Source organism: Sorghum bicolor, chromosome 2, assembly GCF_000003195.3.
Source record: "Sorghum bicolor cultivar BTx623 chromosome 2, Sorghum_bicolor_NCBIv3, whole genome shotgun sequence".
NCBI classification, from domain to species: Eukaryota; Viridiplantae; Streptophyta; class Magnoliopsida; order Poales; family Poaceae; genus Sorghum; species Sorghum bicolor.
Genome location: NC_012871.2, coordinates 13,580,002 through 13,606,765, shown reverse-complemented (window position 1 = coordinate 13,606,765; position 26,764 = coordinate 13,580,002). Strand labels below are relative to the sequence as shown.

The window sequence follows — 26,764 nt, the reverse complement described above, 5'->3', positions numbered from 1 at the left end:
TATAAAAGGATAGAGATGAAATTTAGTTTAAATTTTATTTCAGTCCACTTCAACACACATGAATTGAGATGGATATATAGACGTAGTCGAATTTACATCAATGTTAAGGTGGATTACAGTGAAAATTGAACTAAGTTTTACTCTAATTGACTCCAACACGTGTGGATTGAGATGAATTTGATAACATTCAAACAAGACCTTAAGTGGGATATCCCACACGTCCAATACCACCTCAAACCAAATACTACGTAAAGTCGTACACTGGTTGAAATACATCACTAGCGATAAAGCAGGCGGTAGGTCTTGTGGAACAAATTCGTAATGTAAGAACTTCAGTTGTACAACAAACAATGGTAGTTCCGTGGGATGCAAGCGGGGCTTGTCTGCAAAATGGAAACCCCACAAACAGGCTTAATTTTTGTGGGTTATAAGAAACCCACAAAGATAAAAGGGTTTGCAGACAAACCAGCTTGCCTCCCTACCTGGCTTGATGAGTTGACCAGGATAACTATATATACTTTCAATCAATTGTACAACAAACTAAACTGTATTATTAATCTCTAAACAAATTCCTAGTAGTAGCTCTAAACCAGAATCCTTCATAGCCTTGTAAAACATTGGATGTCGACCAAGATCAAGATTCGATCACAAGTGGCATTACAGTAGCCAAACAGAGGAATATCAAATTCTTAGCTAAGGGCTGTGGATTGTGCCATTGGGATGCGATGTAAAGCCATCATGCAGAACATCCAACTCGTCAGCTTCCAACAAGAAGCCATTCTCAAAGAACGCAGAGTGGAGGGCTTGAACACACTGTTTGGCCTCACTGTCATGGACCACCAAGGAAATGTTCACCTGTGTAAGGATGGTGTAACGGTATATCAGATTAGAGTCTCGGAACAATTATGGTGTCCCCGTCAAACATCAGGAGGAAAAATGAGTACCTTGGATGCCCCTTGCGATATCATCTGGACATTGACACCATTTCTTCGTAGAACATTGAAAGCCTGCCATGCAACAGTGGATATCAATTGTAAACATAGCATTGCATGATCATTTCTAGCACACGAGTTACTCTAGTACGTTTCTGCCACACTTCCTCAAATTGTAAGTTCATAGATCAACTCTGAAGATTGCGTCTGCAGCATTCTAGAGTGTTAACAATCATGAAGCTTAGGTGAAATGCACTTGCCTTTTCAAGAATCAAAGATGACCTCTGCACATTTCCAATTAAAGATATTATTGACCTGTTCTGCAGTAGATGAACAACTGCTATCTTTTCAAGCTCTTCAATTACAACATCAAGTTCCTGGTATATAGAAAGGTCAAAATTAGATTTGCCAAGATGCATCATCATCTGCTATAATCAACCAACTCTGGCCTCAGCCAATTGTCATTTAACAATATAAACAATTTCCAAGGTACAAAGGACTTTATTTTTACAAAAACTACCAACATGTCTCTTATTGAGTACAAAAGCAAATATGCAGCATTCACACTTGTTAATTCATTCCAGATCCTGATTAGCTTGTGTGTTGTGTGCATTGGTGTATTGCTTATAAGGTTGTAAATGAGGTCACCGGAAGGATGAGACATGGTCAAAAAAGTGTTGGGAAGGCACTGAGCAGAGAGGAATCAAGAAATGCACAGAATGATATATAATGTTTCTTTTCTTTAATATAGTGACAAATGTTTCTTTATATAGAGATCCTAATAAAATGAATCTAGCCTGTACGAATATGGATTATGACCCAGCCAAATAACAGTCTAAACCAAAGCTAACCAAAGTCCTGTTAGTCGAGGTCGTTCAGTTATCTAAAGGGTGATCTTGTAACCAAATGTGTGTGTAAAGTTTCCTAATGATGTTCTCTTTGATATAATGATACACAGCTCTTGTATGTTCAAGAGAAAAAAAATTCTATACCTACGAGGCACCAATGGTGGGATGGGAATCCTAGGGTGCCATTATAGGTCCAACCCCACATAACATCAAGTGAGAAAATAATGCAGTTAGTTTTTTGTTCCAAAAAAAAGACATGGAAAACTTGAAGCAAAGTGTTATCTTTATCTAGTTTACGCGGATTAAGGAAAAAACAAATCTTGCAGAAATATAGTCATTGACAAGAAATTAACAATGAACAAACATTTCTGTGCTGAACCAATTCACAACTCCATAGTTTCGATGGATCCAGTGTCAAAGATATGCTGACTTCACTAGTGGCCACACAATCAACAGACATGCCCGAGTCTTCAAATATCGAAAAAACCTGAAAACTGATAAAGTTACAACCAAAGATTGAAATAGAAATAGTAAACTCAAGGAAAGTAGCCTCGGAATAGTTGTACCTTAGCTAGAAAACCATACTGGCCAAGCATGCGTGTGCTCACTATATCAAGCATTGTAATATTTGATTTCAAAACAATGCTAGTCAAAACAGTCTAGAATAAAACATGTCAATATTTGGATTAGAGAGCAAGAACAAGTAGACAAGTCTAAGATTAGAGCTTAGCCAAGTAACAAACCTTACTCATATCTCTTGCTTTAGTGATAAGAGTACCAGGGGCTCGACGGTTATAAGAGTTCTTAACCCTAACAGGTACATCGCCTTCTCTAGCTGGTCGCATTGATTGTGGATGCAAAACCTAAAAGTAATAATAATTGATGGAAACCAGTCAGTAAATAAATATCATATAAAACCACTGGCTCAGTAAAATGCTAAGCTGAAAAACTAGACCACAATGTATTACCGAGATCCATCGAAGTAGTTCATTTGTCAATGTTTCCCTTAATGGATAACAACACATACCTGCGCTCCAAAATAGGCAAGTTCGGCTGCCTCATCAAATGTCAAGTATGGCACTGGTTTTGCCTTAGGATGGATATTTGGGTCACATGTTAAAACACCATCAACATCTTTCCAAACCTACAAGAAACAAGATCAGTGTTATAAGTCAACTACACAGGAACAAAAATAAATTAGCAACGATGTACTCCTCCCTCCCTCCCTCCCTCTGTGTTGTGCGAAAGAGCCTGTAGTAAGTGCTTGCAAGTAGTAGAACCTCCTCCCTGTGGGAGAATTTAGGCTGGTTAAAAAAATCCCCTTGCCGGCAAAGTCGGGGTTCGGGGGTTTTCTCGGCTTGCATGGTTGAGGTCTTCTATCTTAATAACTAAACCCTGGGGGGCATACCCTTGACGGGCCAAGCTTGACTCTCTCTGTTGTTTTTATAAATTAAGTTTTAGAGGGCAAAATTCTGTTCTTTTCACATTAGGGTTCTCGACTTCTCGCCTACCATATTCTCCTAAAATGTTCTTCTATGAACAACGTTTTACATTTACTAGGTCAAACATAAACATAGCTTTCATCCTAAACTTCACATAATTCATTTAATGAGTACATATCCATGTATCAGAGATGAGGCTAGGAAAAGCTGGGATGAAAAAGACGTTCATGGGGTTATCCAAATAATTAAAAAATTATCCTAAACTAAAGACTTCATTTTAATGCTTAGATGCTCGGAGACCAATATCAACCAAAAAAACAAAAGGAAACCCTAACTTACAGTATTCATATTAAAAATAATAAGAAGCTATCAAGCCTTATGCACTCGCTGTCAACATTGGGCCTATGGAAAGTAAGTCTGCACTAACCATTGAATTAAATTGATCGCCTATTATGGCTTGGACCAAACAGTAATTGGTCCAAGGAGGGAGACAGTCTAGGAAAACAAATCACAAACCTGGATTTCTCTTAATCCCAAGGCTTTGCCAATGGTTGTAGCTGTTAAGTCGCTACCACCCCTGCCCAAGGTGGTTATTGCACCAGATCTCCATCCCTGCAATTTTAAGTGCATGAAATGTTAACATTACAAGAACAAACTCTTTCAAAGGAAAAAAACATAAGGATTAAGGACAAATGGAGCATTGATACCCCACAAATGAAATGTAAAACATGGAACCTTTCCAAGAAAGCCTGTGACTATAGGAATAGCAGGATCGTTAATCCAGTCCCCATGTAGCCTCTTTGCAACAGCAGGATAAGTTGCTTCCAGAATATCCGCATTTGTGAAATCATCAGTAGTTATAAAGCCAAGATCAAATGCATCATACTGCAATGAAGCAAGAATCAGAAACTTTGACTAGATATCTACTTGGTTGATGCTTTACATGAAGAATTTCCAATACATAGACAAAAATTTACTAAAAGAAAATAGGATCACGAAACACTTATTAGCAGTATCTGTATAAGAATACAAAAAATATACTGACTTGCCAAGAATTTGGAACTACAGTTTGTACTACATGCAATGCATTAATGAATTTCCTAGTAGACTGCATGGCATTAAGATAAGTAGCATGGACATATTTGAAACACGAGAAAGACCATCCAAAATGCAATCAACTCAAAAATGTACCTGCCGAGCTTTTACCCCAATTTTGTTTAAAAGAGCAGCAAATATTCTTGTAGACATGCATTCACCAAATGAAACTAGATAATCTCGTGTCCTAAGGGTCAGCTCTTTCATCATAGCAATTCCCTTAAGAAGTTGTTCAAGTTCATCCAACAAACCTACAAGATTTCAAATTGGAAGTTGTGTCGTTTATTCAGATTCAATAAATATTACCAGCACCACAGACAAAGCCTGGATAGTGAAATATTCATGTACATGTTACGAAAGTTAGGTTCTGAGTAAGCATGAGTTATCTAAACAGAAAGCTTAAAATATAAGCATAAGCTTGAAAACTACATTGTCAGTTCATCTACGTGAACACTAATATTGCTTTGTTGTCAGAAACTGGTTTGCTAGATTCTTTTTAATACAGCGAATCAAAGGTTGCATCATTTGAAGTGGATAAATATAGCAATTAAGCCATATGATGCACCAATCTCCACCTTCATACCCTATATGGAGACATTTCCTGAGAGAAATTTGATGTGGGTGAACATGAACACACCACACTACAAGTTAATTCAGCATGTTTTGTAACCCTGAAGACTTGAAATACAAAGAGTCAAAGGAGAAGCATTTGGCAAAATGGGCAACATCTTACCATAAATAATTGACCTATCTAGCCCAAGCTGATCGAGTGTCCTAGACAAGGCAAAACGGTAGAAAGCAATCAGGCAAATGCATTCCAAACAAATCCACTCGATGCAAGTAAAGCATTGTAATTCACACAGAGCCATACCCCAGATGCAATTCCTTTACAAAGGATAGCTCCTCGAGCTCTGAGACTTTGGTCGCGCCACAGCCTACTGCTTTTTCCCCAGCCTGCAACAAGAATTTGAAAAACCACTTTTTCAATCCTAAATCGTAATGGTGTATGGTCCCTCATAAAACTAACACCTTGCATATCGAAGGTTGGTGGAGCTAGAGCTAGGCATAGTGGTGCAGTAGAATACCATGAGCAGTTTGTTGGTGGTCTTCCCCATCGCCGAGAGCACGACGACCGGGCGCTCCTCGGGGAAGCTGAGGATGAGGTCTGCCACCTCCCGCATCCGCTCGGCCGAGGCCACCGACGACCCGCCGAACTTCATCACGACTGTGAGCTCCCCGTCGCCGCCTCTCTCCTGCGCAGCCGCCACCGAGGCATCCTTCTTCTCGACAATGGCGGCGGCGCTGACGGCTCGCTGGCACCGGACCGTCGCCTTCCTCAGGCACGGCGCGGCCGGGACCGCCGCAGGCGCCAAGGCCCCGCGCCGTCTCGCGGCGGTGGCACCGTCAAGTGCAAGTCCCAGCCGCGGGGTGGTACGGAGAGCCGGCGCCGCCATGCCGGTGCCGTGAGGGTGCAGCAGGGGGGTGTGGAGGCTGGAGGCGCGCGGCCGGGGCGCGGGGCGAGAAGAACGGACGGCGGAGAGTAGTGCGAGGTGGTTCCTTCGAACGGGTCAGATTTCAGTCATCCATATATATGTCCATGTTTGGACAGACGATTTTAGAAATTGACATTTCTATGGAACGAGATCCTCCTAGGCCTTGTTTAGTTTCAACAAATTTTGTAAAATAGATATTGTGGTATTTTTGTTTGTATTTGATAAATATTGTCTAATTATATATTAGACTCAAAACTCACAAATTATAGGTAAATTGTCCAATTAGTTATTATTTTTATTCATATTTAATCCTCCATGCATGTGATGCAAGATTCGATATGACGGGGAATCTGAAACTTTTTGCAAAATTAAGGCTGTGTTTAGTTCCTCAACGATTTTTTTAGCACTGTAGTATTTTTATTTATATTTGCAAAAATTATGGACTAACTAGGTTCAAAAAATTTGTCTCGCAAATTATAGACAAAATGTGCAATTAGTTTTAAATTTTATCTATATTAATACTTTATACGTGCGTCTAAAGATTTAATGTGATATAAAATTTCAAAAAAAGGTTTTGAGGAGGAAGTAAACGAGACCCTACTTTAGAATCGTTTACGAAGGAACACAAGTGTCCTTTCTATTTGAAAGATACGCCCATTCCTTCACAAAAGGCAGGAATAAAAAATAATCTAAGGCCTTGTTTCTCGCCTAAGAACTTTTCACCTATTATATTATATATAATCTTTGACACATACATGGAGCATTAAATATAAATGAAAAAATTAATTATATAATTTATTTAAAAATTACGAGTGAAATCTTTTAAATCTAATTAATTCATGATTGGACATTAATGACCAATGGGGCTCATTTCCGCGCGCATTCGCTATGCCTTCTACGGCCCAGAAGCAATATCGAGCGGACACCCTTTGTACTTGATGAAATCGCATCCCCTCCAGCTCCTGTCTCTGACTCTAGCTCCATTTGTCGTCTCCAAGTCCTACACCGCCCCCTCCATCTCCTCGCAGCCTGCCCCTCCGTCCTCCTCGTCGGCGCTCCTCCACACCCCTCGTGCGTCCTCTTCGCCCCATTTATTGGGCCCCTCCGTCCTCCTCGTTGGAGCTCCTCCACACCCCTCGTGCGTCCCCTCCGCCCCACTTGCTGGAGGCCCTCGGAGATTCCCTACCGGCCACCATCAGTGTCGGAGGTCAGGCATCCGCCACCGACGAGGTTCCTTACCGGCCACCATCGCTCCTTAGCTCCTCCGTCAAGCTCGCTCCTCATATCTATCGAGCTTTCTTCTTGTTGCGTCGAGTCGTGCCTAAGCTCGCTCCTCAGATCCCTCGAGCTCCCTTCTCCTGCACATCAAGTCGTACCCGAGCTTGCTGGCGGCCTTCCTCCGCGCGCTAGGGCTATGCCCAAGTCTGCTCGCGGGGCGGCCTCCATGCACGCCCAGGGAGCCCGCTCACTGCCATCTTCCATGCTGCCAGGATGCCCGATACTCCACGCGTGCCGAGAGAGCTTACTCGCTGCCATCTTCCACGCAGATGAGTCAAGATGGCAACGGATACCCGAAACCCGATGAGTTTTTACTCTATTAGGGCAAGGGTATAGGTCAATTTCTCTACCTATGGGTTTGTTAATGGGCAAAAATCTAGACCCAACGGGTTTATGGGCATGGGTCTGGGATGTAGTACCCAAACTCGTAAACCCATGGATTTTTAAAACCCGATCCATCATAATGAATCAATTATATCAGTCCATAATATTCTAAATTTTTCTACTAAACTACTACATTTAGAGACATATACAAGATGATATGTCTATTCAAGTGAAAAATAGGAAGACTGAATACAATTTCATATTCTGATACATGATTTTTATGTTTTATTTTTTTGTTTGTTGCCATGTGAATGTGCCCATGGGCAACCCGATGAGTACCCGTGACCCGATGGGCATGGTCTGGGCACCAAGTTAAACCCGTCATAGGCCATGGGTTTTTTAGTGGGTAGATTTTATGTTCATGGGCATGGGTTTTGTAACATCCCAGATTTTTACGTACACCAAAAATACGAGATTTTTAAAATTTTTCTTGTAATCTTGTGAAGCATATAGTTTTTAGGTCTAATTCGATCCTAACCCGCTAACAAAACATCGCATTCATATAGGATTGTTTGTAGACGAGTGCTCTTGTTCGTGAGTCGTCTTAAGTTGGGTCTTGTTTAGGGTTTTGAGTTTCTTTTGGAGTGCACAAATCCGTAGCAAAGTCTTTCTGAATCTCTGTTGAGCCTATCTCAAAGGCGAAGCGAATCCCTTCTCAACCTTTCTATTGGAGTACGTCTCAAACTCCTTTGAAATTCTTTCCGAACCCCTTTCCAATCCTTCGTGATCTCTTCCACCTCCTTGGTTCCACTCTTGAATCCCTTTAAATCTCTTCTTGAAATTCCTCTTATATGTATATTCTTCCAAATTCGTTTTAGTATCTAATTGAATCTCTGACAAATCCCTTTGACTCCCTCTCTTGTTCAGTAAATCAAAAATGGGGAAAACCATCTCTACTCCCATTTGGCCCGATCGCCCCAGCTCCTTTCTCCCAGCCCAGCGCTCCCTCGGCCCAGCACCCTTGCGCGGCCCGCCTCCCGCATCCGGCCCAGCCTGCTCTCCACCCCCCTCCCTGTTCGGCCCACGTGGACAAGGGCGCCATCGGCCTAAGGCCCAGCCAGCACCCCTCCCTGGCCAACCCTAGGAGGCGCGCCCTGCCTTCCAAGACGCCGCCGCCGCGCCCTCCTGCTCCCTGCCGCGCCCGCGCCTGCCCCTCCACCTCGGCGTTCGTGCCGATGCGCGCCACGCGTCCCATCCTAGGCACGGACGCCTAGCAGCAGCCATGCTCGCCCGAAGCCCTAGCGCTCGCGAATAAAAGCGCTGCCGCCGTCGCCCCTGCTCTCTTCCCCATGGCGCCGCCGCCACCCTCTCCCCCATCCCTAGCCCTGTTGTCCTCGTCAAGCAATGGGGAACCAGCAGCCGAGCACCAACCTCGCCCGCGCCTCGGCCACGCCTTGGAGCTTCGCCATGCCAACGAGGCCCCAGCGTCCTCCGCGACCGCGACGTCGCGCGGACTCGCGGCCACGATGACCGCCGCCGAGCCGCACCGCGAGCACGTCGCCCCCGCATCGTCCTCGCCAAGTCGAGCCACGGCCGCACCACCGCCCCACCTCGTCGCCACAACACCGCTGAGCAGCAGTAGAACCGCGACGACGTCCTCACCATGGTCGCTGCCGAGCCACCACGACGCCGTCGTCCGCAACGTCGGTCGCGATCCCGCAACCCCCATGGTGACCGCGCCCTCGCCAAGCACCGCGACCTCGTCCGGTGTCCACGACCACGTCCATGCCAGCCATGGAGACCGCGACCGCGACCCCGATATCGATCTGCGCCACCACAACGACGCCGTGCTCATGCCCCGTCGCCCCCGCGTCGACCTCGTCCCCGGAGCCCCAACCTCGTCGCGACGCCGCGGCCGTGCCTCTGCTCTGAGCCACGACGCCGTGACCTCGCCCAGGAGCCCGCGACGTCCCCGTCCTCGCCACGGTCACCGCATCGAACTCCTGTGCACGACCTCGCCAAGCTAAACCCCCGGTGAGCCTCGCCCAGACCAAAGTTTTCCCCTTCCTATTTCGCCTCGCTGAGACCGGCCTTCGTGCCGTGTTCTTCCACTGTCGCAGGGAAGCAGTGGCCTCATCGTGCCCTTGCCGAAGTTGTGACGCCTTCCCGGCCAGCCGCAGCGAGCCACAGCCAGCCAGCAGAAGGCTTGCAGCTGATCTACGCCCTTCCTCGTGGTCAGCAAGGTCGAACCTTGAACCTTGCCGACATCGTCTCCGACGTCGGCAAAACCCTTGTCCTTTCTTGTATCTTTGTATAAACTTGTTATATGATTTATCTCTATCCATGCCTGTGCCGTGCCTTCGTGCCGGTCTATTGATCTATTTATCTCTCTCTATCTTGTGCCATGGAAATGTGCTACTCCGAGTCATCGTTGTGTCTCTGTGTTGTCAGTGGTCGAGCTGTGATTCTTTGAGTATTGCCGTTGTCTGGGGACCGTGTCGTCGAGCTGGTTGAGAGCGATGTGTTTGAACGTTACGATCGCGAACTCGTACCACTTCGACTATAGCATTTCCTCGGACCTAGCGGTGACAACCGCATCGCTACGGGCCTTAGGAATAGCCTTGTGCTGATTTAGATGCACAGTCGTGGTGCCCTACGAGTGAGTTCGGATCATGGAGTCGTATCTCTCTTTATCCAACCGTCGTTCATTCCATGATGAGTTGGTCGAAAGAGTATGAACTCCATTCTTCTTCTCTCTTGCTATTAATCCCCACCGATCCAGTAAGATGCGGATTGAGCCCCTTTTACTTGTTTGATGTTTTGTTTCCAATCCCGCGATTCCCGTCATTGCTATGGCAAGTGGATCAATGGAAAGTGAAACCCGTGTCTTTTCTTGCCTTTTGGTTCTTCATGTTTAAACTCTTGTATGCTTGTACCTATTCGACCGTAGCATTTCCTTGGTTCTCGCGGTGACAACCGCACTGCTAAGAACCCTAGGAATGTCTTAGTGCATTTAGTGCACCTAGGTTGTGGTACCCTACAAGCAGCTTGAGCACTCGTGTTCCTTGTGTGTCACTCCTTCTAATCCCCGTCTCTTACCATGGCGAGTGGATGGGAAGAAGTAGACTGTTGATATTTGGGAACGCAATAAGGAATTGATCCGCAAGCGCACGGATATCGGTGAGCACTTCACCCGGGAAATTATCCAGAGTATCATATTTATTTTTTTACCACTAGGAGAAAGAGTGCATCTGACTAACCGGTCTATTACTACTAACCCTTTAGGCAACAAAGAATGTCTCTCGATGTGAGTGATAAATAGAAAAGACTGCAACCGTAGTCTCCTTCTAACCTTGGTAAGGATGATCTACTGTTCTAATGGGGAGGCTAACGGAATCTAGACACCACAAAGGATGTTCAACCCGCACCTATAAACCCTATCCTTCCTGCTAACGAGATATGGTCTGCAAAGGTAACTCGGAATTGTCACGTTCCTCACTACTACCACGGTCCAGCTAGTCAGGGAATATCTATGAGTACCCCAGCCTAAACACCACGTTTATGCCAGCAATGATTACTCTAAACTCTACGCGAAGAGATTAAAGTAAACTCATAAACCATAAGAACAATAAAACAAGAACTTACTAGAATTTAGAAGTCGAAATACTGAAGAATCCTAGGAGCAAGCTTCGGGTTAGGGATCAGGTACAAGCTTGGAGTAGACACCGACAGGCCGGGCTTCCTCCAATCTACACCTCCACTCTATTTCTCTCAATCTAGTAGAAACTAGAAGATCTATTTCTACTTTACATTGGTTGCTAAGCCTAAAAAGAAATATTAATTAGAGAAGAAGTTTTCCTTCGAGGGCACCCCTCAATCTCTATGATAATTTCTTGTCTTCTCCAGGGGCCAGGGGGGTCTCCTTATATAGTCCACCCCTTCTATGCGTTTTTGGGTCGATAGACGAGGTGGTACTATGTTTTCCTTGATCCAATAGATCAGTGGAACATCCCGTGCGAAGAGAGTTCTGATTGACATCCAGCAGGGGGCGGGCGCCCAGGTCACCAGGGCGGGCGCCCTGGGCCTGGCCCCTTTCGGCCTCTGTTTTCTTCCGTGGCTTCTGGAGTCTTCTAGATGGTAGAAAATCGCGCGGTGCGTTGATATCTCTATGTAATCCCGACATGTGGGCCTTTCTTCCTTATTTCCTGATAACCCCCTACAGAAACAGATAAACAACAAAACTCGTGGAATTCTGTCAGATCAAACCCTAATTCTAGGTGTTGGTTGCATATTGGTCCTTTCTCTTGTTTATTTGATAATTAAAATTGATACTTAAGAACCGTCAATAAATACCCCCATACTTAGGCTTTTACTCGTCCTCGAGAAAAGGATGGTTAAGAACAATATCTGGGGTAAACATTTAAAAACATTCTCTATATTTGCAGGGTGTTAAAATTCCACTGTGTACCATAGTCAGGGAAGTTTATGGTTAAGAGTAAAGATCCTTACTTCTCAATCCTGTCACTTGGAGTTTTTGTATATTTTTGAAAGAAAGTTAGCATACCTTTTTATCCTCATAGGTTCTCTCAGATCACTCATTATTTTTTATATATCTCACTGAGGTTGTTTTATTTTGCAAAAATTCTCAAGCATACTTACTTTGCATTTATTGCCTGATCAAAACGGGATCCGAGGAGGGGAATGTCATACCTTAGATCAAAGACTTTGGAAATTAAAATCTTTGTCAACTCTTGCTGGCATATTGCTTATTAGAGGGACCATGGGCTATCATTTTTCTCTTTTCTCTTCTTTTTTTTAAGTGGATACCGAGGTACCCCTAATTCTACTGCCGGACACTTGTCCATTTTTCTGTGAGGTTGTCGAGCACTTGCTCCTTTTTATTTCCTCGAAATATCTCTATTTTTGCATAGCCCATGCCTCTAATGCAATAATACTTCGGAAGAGTGAATCTTTCTGAAATAGTGTCTTGATCTTAGGAGCATGATAAATCTCTCAACAAGGGTCTAACTCATTTTGAACAAACTCAATACAGAGTAGATAGCTTTTATAATCATAATTAATATTTTCAGTTGGCATATAAAACACTGAGGATGGTAGCTAGAATTTTGAATATTTTGAAATAAATTCTCCAAGTAGCAATGATATCAAGAATAAGAAACTCATACTCTACCATCACATATTCCATATTGACTTAAGTAACACAGGGTTTTAAAATGATTTTATAATAATTGCAAGTTTTCAGGAAATATCATAGATTGAGATTAATCATGATTAGAAATTTTTTAATCTTTTTATCATGTCGGAAACAATATTCTGCATAATCCAAAATATATATATGTGTAAAGTAAAGTGTGCAGAGTGTGTACCTGAATCGTGGAGTGGTGTAGTCGGAGTGTGTTTAGCATGTTGAGGGATCTCCCCCATACTTGTTTTCTGCTTTCTTACAAAGATAAAGTGGAAACACAAGACATAATAATAATAATAATAATACTCTTTATTAATCTTGAGGCATTTATTACAAAAGACTAGTAGCAAACTGATAGCAAACTGATAATAATAGCAAACCTAAACCGAATTTAAAGATAGATAACTAAGATGCATTGCCTCAAGGTCTAATCTAGATAACTTAGCGGCGCTCTAATTCCTTGATCTTCTTGTTGGCACTGGCAAGATCCTGCCTAAGGCCTAGTATAACGGTGTTGTGGTTAGAGAGCTGCCTAGTGAAAGGATCTAATTGGCCTAGAGGGGGTGAATAGGCGTATCTTAAAAACCTGAAACTCAAAAACTCAAGTTGCGGAAGTCAAATGTCTGTCGGTACCACCGACAGTTTGGGCCGGTACTACTGGTGTCACACAGCCAGTACTACCGATGCAAACTGCTGGTACTACCGACTCCCTAAGACAGCTACGAAATCTGAGTATAAAGTGCTTAGATTTCAGATCTGAGTTTTACCCCACTTTCCTGAGTATAGAAGAGGATGTTGTTGGAGTCCCCTTAGCTTAATCCTTCACCACAACGTAGATCGACCTTTGTTTACCTGTTGAAAGAAGGAAAAGAGAGAGGAACACAAAGAACACAAGCAAGGGTAGTCGAAGCTACCTCCACAGCAAGACAAGGAATTTTTCTCGAGGTTCGGCAATCTCCACTTAGGAGTACCTACGTCCCCGTTGTTGAGGTGACCACTAAGGTCTGACCACTTAGGTCTCCTCCTCAAGCAACCACAAAGGTTAGCTTGATGTTTCCACTAAGAATCAAAGGGTAATACAAACACTTCGGGGTGCCCTCACAAATAAGTCAACACGGGCAACCACGAAGAACGCCTAGCCGGCTAGGGTTCCAAGAACCCAAGAGTAACAAATACAAACCAAACCGGCAAGACGAGGAACGGAGTGCTCAAGTCGCAGATCGATGCTCCCAACTCTCTAATCTCACTTCTCTAGCTCGAATCTCTCAAGAAATGAAGTCTAGGAGCAAGAGGGAGAGAGAGTGGGTGAGACAAAGCTTGGAGACTGTTTTCTCTGAGTTGGAGTAGCTAGAATGAGCAAACCAACGGTTAGAAAAGAGGAGAGAGCTATTTATACTAGAGTACAGAACACTGGCCGGTACTACCGGTGCAAACACCGGTAACACCGGTGCCCCCAGATCTAAACGTGAGAAAGCTGAGAAAGATGCGAGAAAAAGGCCTACCGGTACTACCGGCCAGCGCCGGTACTACCGGTGGAAGGCCGGTACCACCGGCAGTGCAAAATCTCGCAAAACATGAGTTCTGCGGGATTCAAAATCTCGCAAAACATGAGTTCTGCGGGATTTTTGCCTGCCGGTACCACCGGTCAAAGCCCGGTACTACCAGTAGTTCATTTTCTCGCAAAACTCAGGAGTAGAGCTGGCACTGCCGGTACCACCGGCCCTGAGAGCCGGTACTACCGGCTCACCCTGGCAGAGAAGGAACTTTCCAGAAGTTCGTGTGTGCAAGTGTGTCTCTCAAGCGCAAGACCTAAGTTGACCTGAGCCCCTTTATCCTCATCTTACCGACTCAATTTGCATCCCTCTTGATAGTGCGGCGTTTCCTATAACTCAAACAAGAAATAAAACTAGGTAGCTTCTTGAGTTGAAACGTCGCTTAAATGAAGAAATTTTGGGGGTGCTGTGATTCACAAAATGTGTTTGTTTGATTCCATCAATGAACTAACACCTGTAGATTACACTTGATAGACATGTTAGTTCCTAATTTGATTGTCATCAATTATCAAAACCCACACAGGGGGCGAATGCACTTACAAACTCCCCCTTTTTGGTAATTGATGACAACCAACTTAGGCTTATAAAAGATTGAAAGAAGTAGAGCTTTTGAATTCCAAAAGTTAGGTTGGGCTCCCCCTTAATGTATGCTTTGGATTTGGAATTTCAAGTCTTGATTGATATCAAGATGGCATACATTAAGATCAAGCTCCCCCTAAATTTTGCAATCTGTGGGGTGCCTAAAAGAGTGTGTGTGTGACAAGAAATAAACCGTGATGTGTATGACAGGATATATCACAAAGAGTAAAAGAAGAACTTGAATGATTATGCAAGAACCAAGGAGCTCACAATAACCATTCAAAAACAACATTGCACCAACAAAAGTCTAAAGAAGCTAACACAAGCAAGATATAACGAGGAATAACAGTGTTTAGCTTACAATCATCCATCACACAACGTAGTTCTTGTTCACCACACATAGTTCATCACTAAGAAAGATTAAGACGGGCACCAACAACTAACTTATTACAGCAAATATAAGCCTGACACTCCCCCTTTGGCAGCAAGTGCCAAAAAGGGTAGGCTGCGAGGGAGAGCTAGAACGACTACTCGTCACCACCACCAAGGTCGTCGTCGTCGTCGTCGCTGTAGTCGATGAAGGTACGCAGCGACCCCTTACCATGAGGATCAGCGGAGGTGGACTGCTCGTGAGGGGGTGCAACAGAAACAGAGGCCCTAGTGACATTGTCCGCAGCACCAAAGATATCCTGATAATCAAAACCAGCCTCGGTGTCCTCCATGGAGAAGCCAGCAGGTATCCCACCACTATAAAATGGATCGAATGCAGAGGGTGGTGGAGGATCCTGCTGCTCCTCATCCTCATCAGCAGAAGTCCGGTGCATGTTGTCATATTCAGCATAGGGGTCCTAGAACTGACGAAGAGGAGAGGACGGAGGAAGAGCTGCCTTCTCCTCAAGACGACGGAGACGCTGATCGGTCTTCTTTTGGCAATAGCAAAAGTAGGAGAAGAACCGCTGCAGCGCATGACGGGTAGGACTACGGCGACCACGACCACTGTCCTGAGGAAGAATAGCTTCACCATGAGCATCAGCAGCACCAGCAGGAGTGGCCATACCGGGAGTAGCAGCACTAGGAGTAGCTGCGCCAGGACTGAGAGGAGGAGCATGAGGAGCACCCAAGTGCTTGGCACGAACCGAAGCATGAATGCAAGGGTGCGAGAACTGCATGCCAGTAACTTGCTCAACAATATGCATCAGATATGGAGCATAGGGCAAGTACTTGTTGGGATCCACGGACGCATCAGCAATCTTGTTCCACATGAAATCTGAGACACCAAAGCGGCCACCATTAGCACCAAAGCGAGCCAAAATCTTAGGAGCATCTTGACGAAGGTGAATGGAATCTCCAAACTTGGGGTCAATGGTGTAGCGAATCAGGTTGTTCAGCACATAGAAGTAAGGCTTCAGGTGAGTGGTCTTGAGATCCAGATGAGCTCCTGGCTTGTACATTTCAGCAGCATCAAGGTCAGCCTCAGAAATCCCCTCAGCAAAAATGGTAGACAGCCGGGGTGCATCTCGATCCAAGTGATCAAAACCAAGCAAGCGAGAGAAGGTGATAAAATCAAGGCGATAGTGAACACCTTGAGTCATCCAATGCAGTACCCTAGAGGCTTGATCCACCCACAAAGTTGCCCAAAACTGAAAGATGATCTCCTCATTCCAATTCTTCTCAAGGGTCATAAGAGGAAGAATGCGCCATTCTTCAAGCCTGTTAATCAAAGCAGTGACCTCCGGATGATTGAAATCTTGTAAGGACTTGAGGACCACATACTTGTGCTGAAAAAGTGGTCCATTCTTGGTGGCTTTGCTGCCCTTGTAGAGGACGGACTCATAAAAGTCATTGTGAAATTGAGACCAAAACCGCTCCTCAACTCCCTCAAACTTGATAAACTTGTAGGGGTTCTCGCTGCGCTGATTTCTCAAGTTCACAAGACGCTTCTTGTAATCAATACCAAATCGGGGCAGCGTACCAGAGGGAATAGAGGGCCTCCGGACATGAGCATTGAACTGAGGATGCCATGAAAGAGTACGGCGAGCACCAACTTCATTGAGATGCAGAGGCGAGCGACGAAGGACATTGGGGTCCATGGATCTGCCCTCCTCTTGCACAGGATCAGGCACAGCTTGGCTTCAAACTCTAGCTTGATGAGAAGGAGGCGGACACGGGACGGTGTGGGTGTGAAGAGGGGCAGGAATGCCCTCATCACCGGCGGAAGCGCCAGCCGCACCCGAACTGCGTGAAGGGGTTCCACGACCACGCACCGTCCGGTCCGCAGACCGACCACCGGCATCACTGGAGCGAGGACGAGCACCACGAGGAGGGTTCTTGCGCTTGCCGGAATCCATGCTACAACACCACAAAGAGGGGCAGTAAGAGAACGTTACAAGGCCATACTAGAATGTAACAAGAAATCGATCAAGGCGATGGGAGGAACTGCCTTGCTCACAGGGGCCGGTACCACCGGCCCTAGGGCCGGTACTACCGGCGGCACCGTGGAGCAAGGGAATCACCTCCAATCGACCAAATCGACCACGGGAAAAACGCATAAAACATTCTAGAGGCAAGAACACACTAAGATAAGGAAAGGAGTGCGAGGAATCGGCCTAAAGATAGGTACATTGGGAGATCGGGCAACTTCAAGATGTACCTTGCTTCACAAAGAAGAAGAGCCGAATCCAAGCAAACCCATGGGTCTTGGGGTCAACCAAGGACCTCCACGCGTCCCTCACGGCCGGGGCAAGGTCCTCCTCAAAGATCGGGCGAAGAAGACGGAGGAGCCGAGAGATCGGGGCAAGAGAAGAGCCGCCGCCGCCGTGAGAAGGAGAGAGAGAAAGGGACGGGCGGGTGGGGAAGTGATAAGGGAAAGAGAAATAACTGCGGGGGGCTTAAATACCGCAGTAAAAAGCACTGCCGGTACTACCGGCTTCAGGGGCCGGTACCACCGGCAGGCCAGAGACCAGCGAGAGGGATTCTGCGGGATTTTGGCCTACCGGTGCTACTGGGCTTTGGCCGGTACCACCGGCTGGAGCCGGTACTACCGGGGCTAGGCGCCGGTACTACCGGCAGGGCAGGAAAACAGAGCTTAATGGTGAACTTAGTGTGGCAAACTTAAAAACAAATCAATCATGGCCAGATTTCATCAAATCATTACAAAACAATGGCCAGCTTGAGATGTGAAAAATAGATTTTGAAAGATCACTAAAGTTTTCACAAAGGTTTGTCCTTTCTAATCAATCAAGTATGTGCAAGACATCAAGCCATGTTACGAGAATCAACGATATTTAGTTCACGCCTCAAAGCACAAAATCTTGACTCATCTAGAGGTTTAGTGAAGATATCGGCTAACTGGTATTCTGTTCTCACATGTTGCACAGCGATATCTCCTTTGGATTGGTGGTCTCTCAGGAAGTGATGTCGAATGTCTATGTGCTTTGTTCGAGTGTGGTTTACAGGGTTATCAGCTAGCTTGATTGCCCCCTCATTGTCACATAAGAGGGGAATCTTGCTTTGCTTACAACCAAAGTCTCTCAAGGTTTGCTTCATCCAAAGCAGTTGGGCACAGCAAGCGCTGGCCGCTACGTAGTCGGCTTCAGCGGTGGAGAGGGCAATGGAGTTTTGTTTCTTAGAACTCCAGGACACCAAAGACCTACCAAGGAATTGGCAAGTCCCTGATGTACTCTTTCGCTCTACCCTGCAACCGGCATAGTCCGAATCGGAGTAGCCAAGTAGAGTGAAAGTGGAGCCCTTTGGGTACCATAAGCCAAGATTAGGAGTGAACACAAGATATCGAAAGATTCTCTTAACAGCCATAAGATGGCATTCTTTCGGACTAGCTTGAAATCTTGCACACATGCACACACTAAGCATGATATCAGGCCTAGATGCACAAAGGTAGAGCAAAGACCCAATCATGGAGCGATATACCTTTTGATCAATGGCCTTGCCGTCTCCATCAAGGTCAAGATGTCCGGTTGTTGGCATTGGTGTCTTTATGGGTTTGGCCTTGTCCATGTTAAACTTCTTAAGCATGTCGGTGGTGTACTTGGTTTGACTTATGAACGTGCCGTCCTTGAGTTGCTTGATTTGAAATCCAAGGAAGTACGTCAACTCCCCCATCATGGACATCTCGAACCTTTTGGTCATGATCCTACTAAATTCTTCACTGAAGTCCGCATTAGTACTACCAAATATAATGTCATCGACATATATTTGGCATATAAAAATATCATTATTGACTATGCGAGTAAATAAAGTGGGATCGGCTTTCCCAATCTCAAACCCTTATTTGAGTAGGAAATCCTTGAGACAATCATACCAAGCTCTAGGGGCTTGCTTTAGCCCATAGAGTGCTTTGTCCAGCTTGTAGACATGATCGGGATGATGTGGATCTTCAAAACCCGGTGGTTGCTCCACGTACACAGTTTCGGAGAGGGGGGCATTTAGGAATACACTTTTCATATCCATTTGAAACAACTTGAAATCATGGTGAGCAGCAAAGGCAAGTAATATACGAATAGATTCAAGCCTAGCTACAGGTGCATAAGTCTCCCCGAAATCCAAACCTTCGATTTGAGTGAAACCTTTGGCTACCAACCGAGCCTTGTTTCTAGTGACCACGCCATACTCATCTTCTTTGTTGCGGAAGACCCATTTGGTACCTATCACGTTTTGCTTGGGTCTTTCCACCAAGGACCAGACTTCATTCCTAGTGAAGTTGTTCAACTCGTCTTGCATAGCCATCACCCAATCCGGATCCGCCAAGGCATCTTCCACCCTATTTGGCAACATAGAGGAGACAAAAGAGTAATGTTCACAAAAACCAACTAAACGAGAGCGTGTTGTTACCCCTCGTTGTATGTCTCCCAAAATGCTATCAACGGGATGATCCCGTTGAATAGAGTGATGAACTCTTGGGTGAGGCACTGCTGTTCTTGTTTGAATGGGACCATCATCTTCATCTTCATGGTCTTGGTTGATTGGAGAGTCGAGATTTTGAACGTTTAGATCTCCATCTTGGTTTGGTTCTTGTGCTTGAGGTGGATCTTGTTTAGCTTGTTCTCTTGAGTCATGACCTCTTCTTGATGTGGAAGCATCATCATGGGTATTGGTTGACCCATGATGTAGGTTTGGGTCACGAGAGATTTGCATGTGTGCATCATCTTCTTCTTCTTCAACGGGTTTCACTTCACCGGTAGCAAGCTTTTTGATTACTTGGTGTGATGGCTCTTCTTTACCTAAAATTTCAGCATTGACTTGCTCTTTTTGAGAGTCGTCGCTCTCATCAAAAGTTACGTCTACCGCTATTTCAATTTGACCGGTGGTCTCATTGAAAACACGATAGCCATGTTGATTAGTAGCATAACCAAGTAAGAATCCTTCATCAACTTTTGGTGCAAACTTAGAGCTTTTGGATCTTTTATTAAGTATGAAACACTTGCATCCAAAAACTCTGAAGTAATCCACCTTAGGCTTTTTACCGGTTAGGAGCTCGTAGGCAGTTTTCTTCCTCAGCTTGTGAAGATATAGGCGGTTGATTGCATGACATGCCGTGTTAACGGCTTCTGCCCAATAATCCTTTTCAGAGATCTTGTATTCATCCAACATTGCTCTTGCGGCTTCAATGAGTGTTCGGTTCTTTCTTTCCACCACACCATTTTGTTGAGGAGTATATGCAACCGAGAACTCATGCTTGATGCCTTCTTCATCAAGGTATGCTTCAATGTTGGTGTTTCTGAATTCAGTCCCGTTGTCGCTTCTCACTTTCTTGATCTTCACTTCAAACTCATTTTGAGCCCTTCTTGCAAACTTCTTGAAGATCCCTTGAGTCTCACTCTTGTCCTTCAAAAAGAATACCCACGTGAAGCGAGAAAAGTCATCGACAATTACAAAACCATATTTGTTACCTCCAATGCTTATGTAAGCATTGGGTCCGAATAAATCCATGTGAAGAAGCTCAAGTGGTCTTGATGTAGTCACGATGTTCTTCGCGGGATGCTTGGCTCCAACTTGTTTTCCCGCTTGACATGCACTGCAAATTCTATCTTTCTCAAAAGAAACATTCGTTAGTCCTAGGATGTGTTCACCTCTTTGAAGATCGGCCAAGTTCCTCATCCCAACATGGGCTAGATGGCGATGCCACAGCCAGCCCATGCTGGATTTTGCCACTAAACAAGTCTCGGACCCCACTCTACTAGCTGAAAAATCAACTAGATAGAGCTTGCCCTTTAGTTGACCCGTAAAAGCAATAGAGGAATCCGACCTTCTAGAGACTTCCACACCCTTATCCGTAAAGAGACAATTGTAACCCTTCTCACAAAGTTGTGAGACGGACAACAAATTGTATCCCAACGAATCCACAAGCAAAACATTCGAAATGGAATTATCATTTGAAATTGCAATTTTACCTAAACCAAGGATATCTCCTTTACTATTGTCACCAAACACAATCCTTTCACTTGTGGTTTGATTTGGTTGAAAGGAGGTGAACATGCTCTTCTCTCCGGTCATGTGATTGGTGCATCCACTATCGAGCACCCAACTTGGCCCACCGGAGGAATAAACCTACAAGATAAGATTAAGCCTTTGTTTTAGGTCCCGAGTTGGAACCTAGGGGGTTAGACACATAAGATTTGGGCACCCAAACACTCCTCAAGATTTGTCTCTTCTTGAGGGCGCCCACGTACTTCACAACAATCTTGCCATCCTTATCCCAACAACACATGTAGTCACAAATATGATTGCGTGAGATAGGCGCTTGTCGCTTGGGCATCTCCCCTTGCTTCTTCTTGATGTTCTTGTTGCTTGCAAGTGGGATTGTAGGAGTGACAACATTGTTCACTTTATCAATAAGGTCAACAAGAGGCACACTCTTGTTGAACTTCACACAAGCCACCCCATTTATCATGTTTCTTCCATTGGCCTTACCATTGTACCTATTGTAACCGAGGCCATCCTTGATTATGGGGTGCCTTGATGCCTTGAACACATTCACCGGCTGCTTGTCCTTGCACTTGCAGCCAATCTTGACAATGGTGTTCAGTCTCTGAATTTCTTTGTCCTTCTTGGCTAACTCATCAAGGTTAGTGAGGCATGCATTTATATCAACATTTATGCATCTTTCACAGCTTTTACTTGTAGAAGCTTTTGAATCCTTGGAAATGGTAGAGGTGCTAGTCCAAAGCTTTTCATAGTTTAGTTCAAGCTCATGATATTTTGTTGTCAAGCTTGTGAGGCTTTCTTGAGCCAAACTATGATTAGTCTTTAGGCTAGCCAAAGATCCATTGAGTGAGGAATGTTCCTTAGTCAATCGCTCATTGGAGTCCTTGACTAGAGACAATTCCACACCCAATTTCTCAACCCTCTCCTTTTCCTTGGAGAGACATACTTCGAGCCCTTGGTTCTTCTCCCTTTCCTCTAGGAGCAATTCTCCTTGCGACTCGATGCATGACTCAAGCTTGTCATTAGCGTATAAGTTTTAGAATTTTAGTTGCAGCAGCTTTACCATATTTCTTAATGAGGTTGTTGGCATAGTTTTCATCATCTTCATTATCACTGTTATAGTCACTAGTGGTTTGAGGAGAGGAGTCAGCTTGTACCTTATCTCCTTTTGCCATAAGGCATGTAGGAGTGTCATCATCGTCATCAGAGAGATTGGCGAACAGCCTAGGCGATGAGTGGGTGTCGGGGATAAGTGCTGTGGATGAGACAACGTTGGTGAAGATCTTATTTGGGGAGGATCTCTCTTGTACGGCGATGGCAGCTATGCTCTTCTTCTCATTGTCATCATCATCACTGTGACTGTCCGATTGCCATTCTTGCCCGAGGTGAGCTTCCCCTTTCTTCTTGTCCTTGTACTTCTTGTCATTTTGTTTGGTGTATCTTGACTTCTTTCCTTTATTGGTACAATCTGCTGCAAGATGGCCGGTGTCACCACACTCATAGCAAAACCTCTTTCTATATGGCTTGTTTCCTCCATATCTCCTCATCTTATCTTTCTTCATTCTTAAATAGTTCTTGTAGTTTCCCACTAGCATAGCTTGTTCTTCATCAAGATCATCATCCTCTTTGTGCTTATGCTCACAACATCCTTTGTTGCAATGACTTGATTCACTTGCATGTGAAGCTGTGAGTGCTATGTTCTTTCTTTGATTTAGGGCTTCTTTTGCTTCATCATCCAAGACTTCATGATGCATCAACTTTGCTAGCATTTCTTGAGGTGTCATAGTATGATAGTTGTCTTTCTCCATGATGACGGATGCAAGCATGTTGTTTCTTTGTCTATACACTCTACAAATCTTTCTTGCTGCAGAGTTGTCGTCCCATGTTGTTGCTCCAAGTGCTCTAATTTGATTGATCAATGACATAAACCTGTCAAACATGGCTTTTGTTGTTTCTCCCTCAAGTATGCAAAAGTTCTCAATCTTGCTTTGCAAGAGCTCAATGTTTCCTACTCTTACACTTTTGTCTCCCTCAAATGACACTTTCAAGGTGTCCCAAATCTGCTTAGCATTTACCATACCATTTACTTTGTTGTTGTCTTCCGGAGTGAGACATTGCAGAATCAGGGTGGCAGCTGTTGCATTGAGGTGAAAGTCTCTCTCATCTTCGGAAGTCCACTCACTTGGATTTTGCGGTGGATTCACTCCAATGTCCATTACTTCCCAGCATCTTGCGGCAATGAGATGCAACTTCATTCTATGAGCCCAATCGGTGTACCTTATACCATCAAATGGAGGTGGCTTTCCAGGATTGATCATCGACAATGTTGGATTCTTGCTTGAGCTGCTGTAATCAAACCCAGTGTTGTTGTAGGTCATTGACCCTTTGCTAGCATCTTCATTTCCACCTTCGCCATCCGACTCAAGACTCCTTTTACCTAGGAGTTCTTTCATCTTGTCTAGCTCTTCTTGCATTTTCTTCATCTGCTCTTTCTGCTGCAGCTGCAAGGATGATGTGATCTGTGCTGTGATTTGCTCAACGATTTGTTGTTGAGTTGTTGGATCCATCTTGGCCAATGTTATTCCTCACGCGGTGAAGCGTTTGTACAAGGAACCTTGCTCTGATACCAATTGAAAGGATCTAATTGGCCTAGAGGGGGGTGAATAGGCGTATCTTAAAAACCTGAAACTCAAAAACTCAAGTTGCGGAAGTCAAATGCCTGTCGGTACCACCGACAGTTTGGGCCGGTACTACTGGTGTCACACAGCCAGTACTACCGACGCAAACTGCTGGTACTACCGACTCCCTAAGACAGCTACGAAATCTGAGTATAAAGTGCTTAGATTTCAGATCTGAGTTTTACCCCACTTTCCTGAGTATAGAAGAGGATGTTGTTGGAGTCCCCTTAGCTTAATCCTTCACCACAACGTAGATCGACCTTTGTTTACCTGTTGAAAGAAGGAAAAGAGAGAGGAATACAAAGAACACAAGCAAGGGTAGTCGAAGCTACCTCCACAGCAAGACAAGGAATTTTTCCCGAGGTTCGGCAATCTCCACTTAGGAGTACCTACGTCCCCGTTGTTGAGGTGACCACTAAGGTCTGACCACTTAGGTCTCCTCCTCAAGCAACCGCAAAGGTTAGCTTGATGTTTCCACTAAGAATCAAAGGGTAATACAAACACTTCGGGGTGCCCTCACAAATGAGTCAACACGGGCAACCACGAAGAACGCCTAGCCGGCTAGGGTTCCAAGAACCCAAGACTAACAAATACAAACCAAACCGACAAGACGAGGAACGGAGTGCTCAAGTCGCAGATCGATGCTCCCAACTCTCTAATCTCACTTCTCTAGCTCGAATCTCTCAAGAAATGAAGTCTAGGAGCAAGAGGGAGAGAGAGTGGGTGAGACAAAGCTTGGAGACTGTTTTCTCTGAGTTTGAGTAGCTAGAATGAGCAAGCCAACGGTTAGAAAAGAGGAGAGAGCTATTTATACTAGAGTACAGAACACTGGCCGGTACTACCGGTGCAAACACCGGTACCACCGGCGCCCCTAGATCTAAACGTGAGCAAGCTGAGAAAGATGCGAGAAAAAGGCCTACCGGTACTACCGGTGGAAGGCTGAAAGCCCTAGTTTGGTTTTGGATAATTGATGAAACCTATGTGTACTAACCTTTGTTATGAGTAAAATATAAAGATAGGTTGGTACCCACCAAGTGATGGAGCTAGATTATGGTCATGGTGATGGAGGTGACCAAAAGATGATATTCAAGTGCTCTAACTTGGAAAAGAAGAAAGAGAAAAACAAAAAGGGCTTGTGCCTAGAGATCATAGCAACTAGATTTATTGGATAGGTGGCTTGCAACCCTTGTAGAGCAAGAGCAAAATTGCTTTACGCCTTTTGTTATATTAATCCTTTGCTCTAGTGCCTTGTAGATTTTTTAAATAGGCTATTCACCCCCCCTCTAGCCATATTAGGACCTTTCAAAGGCTGGTACCACCGGCAGTGCAAAATCTCGCAAAACATGAGTTCTGCGGGATTTTTGCCTGCTGGTACTACCGGCGTTTCACCGGTACCACCGGCGGTAGCCGGTACCACCGGTCAAAGCCCGGTACTACCGGTAGTTCATTTTCTCGCAAAACTCAGGAGTAGAGCTGGCACTGCCGGTACCACCGGCCCTGAGAGCCGGTACTACCGGCTCACCCTGGCAGAGAAGGAACTTTCCAGAAGTTCGTGTGTGCAAGTGTGTCTCTCAAGCGCAAGACCTAAGTTGACCTGAGCCCCTTTATCCTCATCTTACCGACTCAATTTGCATCCCTCTTGATAGTGCGGCGTTTCCTATAACTCAAATAAGAAATAAAACTAGGTAGCTTCTTGAGTTGAAACGTCGCTTAAATGAAGAAATTTTGGGGGTGCTGTGATTCACCAAATGTGTTTGTTTGATTCCATCAATGAACTAACACCTGTAGATTACACTTGATAGACATGTTAGTTCCTAATTTGATTGTCATCAATTATCAAAACCCACACAGGGGGCGAATGCACTTACACCTAGTGAGGGAATTAATTGAGGACTGGAGGTCTATGATGACTCTATCTAGCCTGCGAACTTCCTCATCAATATCCATTATAGTCTTGCGACGCTTGGGAGGTGTCTCAAAAGCATTGAGAGAGTGCTTCGGGGCTGCCTTTGGAGGGATGAAACGGACTTTGGCTGCTCTAATCCCTTCAAAGTAAGGCCTTTCTTCCTCCGTAGTGTAGCGAATACTACTGATCTCGCCGCTCCGGTTGGTCTTGACTCCAACGACCCTCTCATTGGTTCTAGGTGGAAGGATCCTTGTGCCGGTTGGCACATTGATAGTGGTCTTCGTCTTGGATGATGATCCCTTGAGAAGTAGGGGTTGTGGTGGTGCGGTGAGAACTGGTTGAGCATGGTAAGATTGGGCGGAGCTGCGTTGGCGTAATGGCATGACTTCTAGCTGTCGCTCTGTGTTGGCCGGGACGAGAGCACGGGCATCGGGGTCTTCCACAGGCTCCATGTTGAGGTTGAAAGGGACGACTTCCCAATCATCGTGGTACTTCTCGGCCATTGGAGCAGCAAGGAACTAATCAAGCTCTAATTGAAGGAGAGAAGGCTTGGTGGCTTGGTGTTTGAAAACTGAGGTCAGGGGTCTGTTTATATAGGGGTCAAAACGTGCCTCTATGGGTTGTTCGGGTTGCTCCCGTCGACGTGCATGCGAAACTTTCCATCTAAGGGATTATTCGGATTACCATAAGTGCATTTTCCATAACAGAGAAAATCAGGACCGAGGGGGAACAGGAGCTGGGCGCCCGCCCACCTGATCTGGGCGCCCGCCCTCTCTCTGGCCCCTCTGTGGGCCCACTTTCTCGAGCGTGTTTCTAGATGCGAAATTATTTAGAAAAATATATATATGACCCAAAAACATCAGACTAAAAGTGTCGGGCTCTAATTCTCCATGGGAAGGTAAAAATGGACTACGTCTATTTCTTCTAATTCTTTATTGGGCTCTAAAAATAATTTAAGACGTTGACCATTTACCTTGAATAACGTACCT

General features: G+C 45.0%; 2 protein-coding genes across 2 annotated transcripts; one reads left to right on the top strand and one right to left on the bottom strand.

Annotated features, from left to right (window-relative positions):
- On the bottom strand, positions 304 to 5,869 carry LOC8085838 (aspartokinase 2, chloroplastic). Its single transcript, XM_002459687.2, has 13 exons — positions 5,403 to 5,869; positions 5,189 to 5,271; positions 5,051 to 5,091; positions 4,414 to 4,568; positions 3,958 to 4,107; positions 3,739 to 3,834; positions 2,808 to 2,924; positions 2,524 to 2,643; positions 2,347 to 2,439; positions 2,145 to 2,267; positions 1,193 to 1,309; positions 945 to 1,007; positions 304 to 855 (listed from the first exon to the last, which is right to left on the bottom strand). The coding sequence occupies exons 1-13, from the start codon at positions 5,769 to 5,771 to the stop codon at positions 694 to 696; spliced, it is 1,689 nt and encodes a 562-aa protein (XP_002459732.2). The 5' UTR covers positions 5,772 to 5,869; the 3' UTR covers positions 304 to 693.
- LOC110432627 (vegetative cell wall protein gp1-like) lies at positions 6,671 to 8,686 on the top strand. Its single transcript, XM_021453398.1, has 2 exons — positions 6,671 to 6,881; positions 8,340 to 8,686. The coding sequence occupies exons 1-2, from the start codon at positions 6,671 to 6,673 to the stop codon at positions 8,684 to 8,686; spliced, it is 558 nt and encodes a 185-aa protein (XP_021309073.1).